A 3,109-nucleotide genomic window follows, 5' to 3' on the forward strand; every position below is an offset into this window, starting at 1 on the left:
AGTACCACATGTCAATCAATGTTTATTAGTCAAAACATAAGAAGTTTAATTTATGTTGAGTAAGACTCAAATTCAAATATTACGAATCAGAAAATAGATTTATTCAAATTAGTGGTGATTTATATTCTGGTTTTTGTAATAATATTGAGGTTCGGGAAAATGTAAACCTCACATCAACTCTGGCCTGCTTAATGAATAGACAATAGAGTTAGCCCTCCCAATTTGTAATAACATTCTGATTTATTGTGTCCCAAACGCAGTTATGTCCACCGTCCAACTTTTCGAATTGATTGTTAGTAGCTGGCATGCTGCATACCACAAAAATGTTATCATCTCACACCTTCCTTCCCTTCACATACATAAAAGCCTCGTTCCATAGCAAATATAGCCCCAACAAAACAAACACAACTTAGCCCCCTTGTAAAACTTCTTATTGTGATGTCTAAAAGCGAAGACTTGAAGCTTTTGGGAGGCTGGTTCAGCCCATTTGCCCTGAGGGTGCAGATTGCCCTTAACCTCAAGGGTCTAGAATATCAGGTTGTTGAAGAGACCTTGAATCCCAAAAGTGACCTGCTTCTTAAGTCCAACCCTGTGCACAAGAAAATCCCAGTTTTCTTCCATGGAGATAAAGTCATTTGTGAATCTGCAATCATAGTTGAGTACATTGATGAGGCTTGGACTAATGTTCCCTCCATCCTTCCACAAAATGCTTATGATCGTGCTAATGCTCGATTTTGGTTTGCCTACATTGATGAGAAGGTACTCCTTTTGGTTTTATGTTATTCTTATTCCTACTAACTAATGTCACAAATAATTTATATGAAGAGTTTAATTTCTAACAATGGAAAAAAGGTTTACAATGTGAATCAATTAGAAATCATTAATCACATGACTTTTATTTAAGATAATTATTATAAAAATTAATATCTTTAATCAATATTATAAATTATGTTTTATTAAAGCTTGTAAACTTAAGTTTAGATGAATCTTATTTTACAAATTAAGTTTATAAAAGCGACTCTCCTTTTACTTAAGTTTCAAATTAAGTTTCAAGGCAAAATTGTGACAAAACTCTTTACAATTAGGCTCAACTGAAAACCAAACAAGATACTTTTTCAATTTTTCTTGTTGAAGATACTTTTGAGCCTTCGAACTAAAAACGTTATAATCCTCACTAATCTTCACCCGTGACACTACGTTGTTAATTCTTTTAGGTAAACTATAAAACTTAAATGGGTTATGTAGATATTAGTTGGGATAATACACATGTAAATGGTGTGATAATCCTGAACTGCTTAATAACTTTTCTGGCCTCGGGTTGGTGCATGCATCATTTGTTCTTTTATTATATACAATTAATAAAGTTATTTATCTAATTATTTTTTGTGTGTTTTTTTCTACTGGGAGTAGTGGTTTACGTCCTTGAGAAGTGTTCTAGTGGCTGAAGATGATGAGGCAAAGAAGCCACACTTTGAGCAAGCAGAAGAAGGGCTTGAGAGGTTGGAAGAAGTGTTCAACAAGTACAGTGAAGGGAAGGCCTATTTCGGAGGAGATAGCATTGGATTCATTGACATTGGTTTTGGGAGCTTCTTGAGTTGGATGAGAGTCATAGAGGAGATGAGTGGAAGAAAATTGCTTGATGAAAAGAAGCACCCTGGTTTGACCCAATGGGCTGAAACGTTTGCTGCTGATCCTGCTGTGAAGGGCATTCTTCCAGAGACTGATAAGCTTGTTGAGTTTGCCAAGATTCTTCAGCTAAAATGGACTGCTGCAGCAGCTGCAGCTGCAAAGTAAATGGAATCAAATTAATTGCGAGAGTATTTTCAAAATTGTTGTCCAAGTTGTTTTTATCTCAGGCTATGTTGTTGCAACTTTATTTATTTAAAAGTTATTTTAAATTTAAAATGTAAAATATTAAGAAAGTTTAAGTAAGTTAGTTGAAAAATTTTGAGTTATTATAAATCTTTTGACTTGATATGATCTTCGATTATTCCTATGAATAAAAAAAATAAAAATACAAAATAAATGTTACTATGATAATAAAGTAAGTCATTTGAAATTTGTTATGCATTTTGAGCTGTAATGTCTGAAATTAAGCAAATTCAACATATTTGCAAAGGGTACACAGTTCAATTCAAAGTTTCAAAGTCATCAACATTGAATAAAGAGTCTACTTAAGATGATTTAGCAATGTAAAATCCTTGATATTTATCTGGAATTCCTACTAATAAAAAAAGTCATCATCACTATTGTATTGGAATTGTGAGTAAAATTTTATAAGTGTGAAGATTTTATGTCATGTTTAAAAATGACTTATTTAATTTATGTGAAAATATTGTTTTCAATTTATGGTTCAAAGAGAAATATATTTTGATTATATCAAAAGCAAATTTTTGTAAGTTGATGTTATGATTAAGTATTGACATTAGAATCAAGTGCATATATTTTGTTTAGTGAGATTTGGAAGTCATTCAATTGCAATAATGGATGATGATTTAATTACCAATTCGAAAGAAAGTTTATCAAAGGTGGAATGTTCATTTCGATTGAACAATCAAAAAGAAGTTTGATGGAGGTGCAATGCTCATCTTGATGGAAATGTGAAAGTTAATAGAGAGAAATAAGTTTATAGAAAGTGTATCGCTCATTTCGGGATAATCAAAACGTGAGAGTTAATAAAGAGATTTGTCTAATAAAACATATAAAAAGTTTCTAAGTGTTTGGTGATTTTGATATGTGAAAATAATTTTTGAGAACAAATCATTCAAAGACACAAACAAAAATGTATTGAAGACGTGTAGCTTTTGATCGCGCACTTAAAAATAGTTATCGACGATTTTCAACAAATGAAATAAGGAAAGTTGTCAACATCTTAGATAGTCTATCTGAATAAGTTATATACATGTATAATCCTTTTAATTCAATCGTTGAATCGAAAAACTATAAATAAACATGTTGGTAGGCATTTTTTTTAATAGGGAGAAAAACATTTACACAAGTTCCATTTACATCATCATGCTGCATGGGAACAGGCTACCAATTCTAGGAACAATGTATTAACGAAGTTTAACTTTTCTATCATTCATTTTCTTTTAATCAATTTAGTGAC

At 31.5% G+C, this 3,109-nt stretch overlaps 1 protein-coding gene across 1 annotated transcript; it reads left to right on the forward strand.

The window, feature by feature from the left end:
* Positions 1-370: 370 nt before the first annotated feature.
* On the forward strand, positions 371-1,985 carry LOC114410646 (glutathione S-transferase U18-like). Its single transcript, XM_028374601.1, has 2 exons — positions 371-759; positions 1,411-1,985. The coding sequence occupies exons 1-2, from the start codon at positions 439-441 to the stop codon at positions 1,792-1,794; spliced, it is 705 nt and encodes a 234-aa protein (XP_028230402.1). The 5' UTR covers positions 371-438; the 3' UTR covers positions 1,795-1,985.
* Positions 1,986-3,109: the final 1,124 nt, after the last annotated feature.

This window comes from Glycine soja, chromosome 1, assembly GCF_004193775.1.
Source record: "Glycine soja cultivar W05 chromosome 1, ASM419377v2, whole genome shotgun sequence".
Taxonomy (NCBI): domain Eukaryota; kingdom Viridiplantae; phylum Streptophyta; class Magnoliopsida; order Fabales; family Fabaceae; genus Glycine; species Glycine soja.

Coding starts and splice junctions, on each gene's coding strand:
- LOC114410646 (XM_028374601.1), top strand. CDS start 439: ATGTCTAAAAGCGAAGACTTGAAGCTTTTGGGAGGCTGGTTCAGCCCA. Junction 760..1,410: donor TTGCCTACATTGATGAGAAG/GTACTCCTTTTG, acceptor TACTGGGAGTAG/TGGTTTACGTCCTTGAGAAG.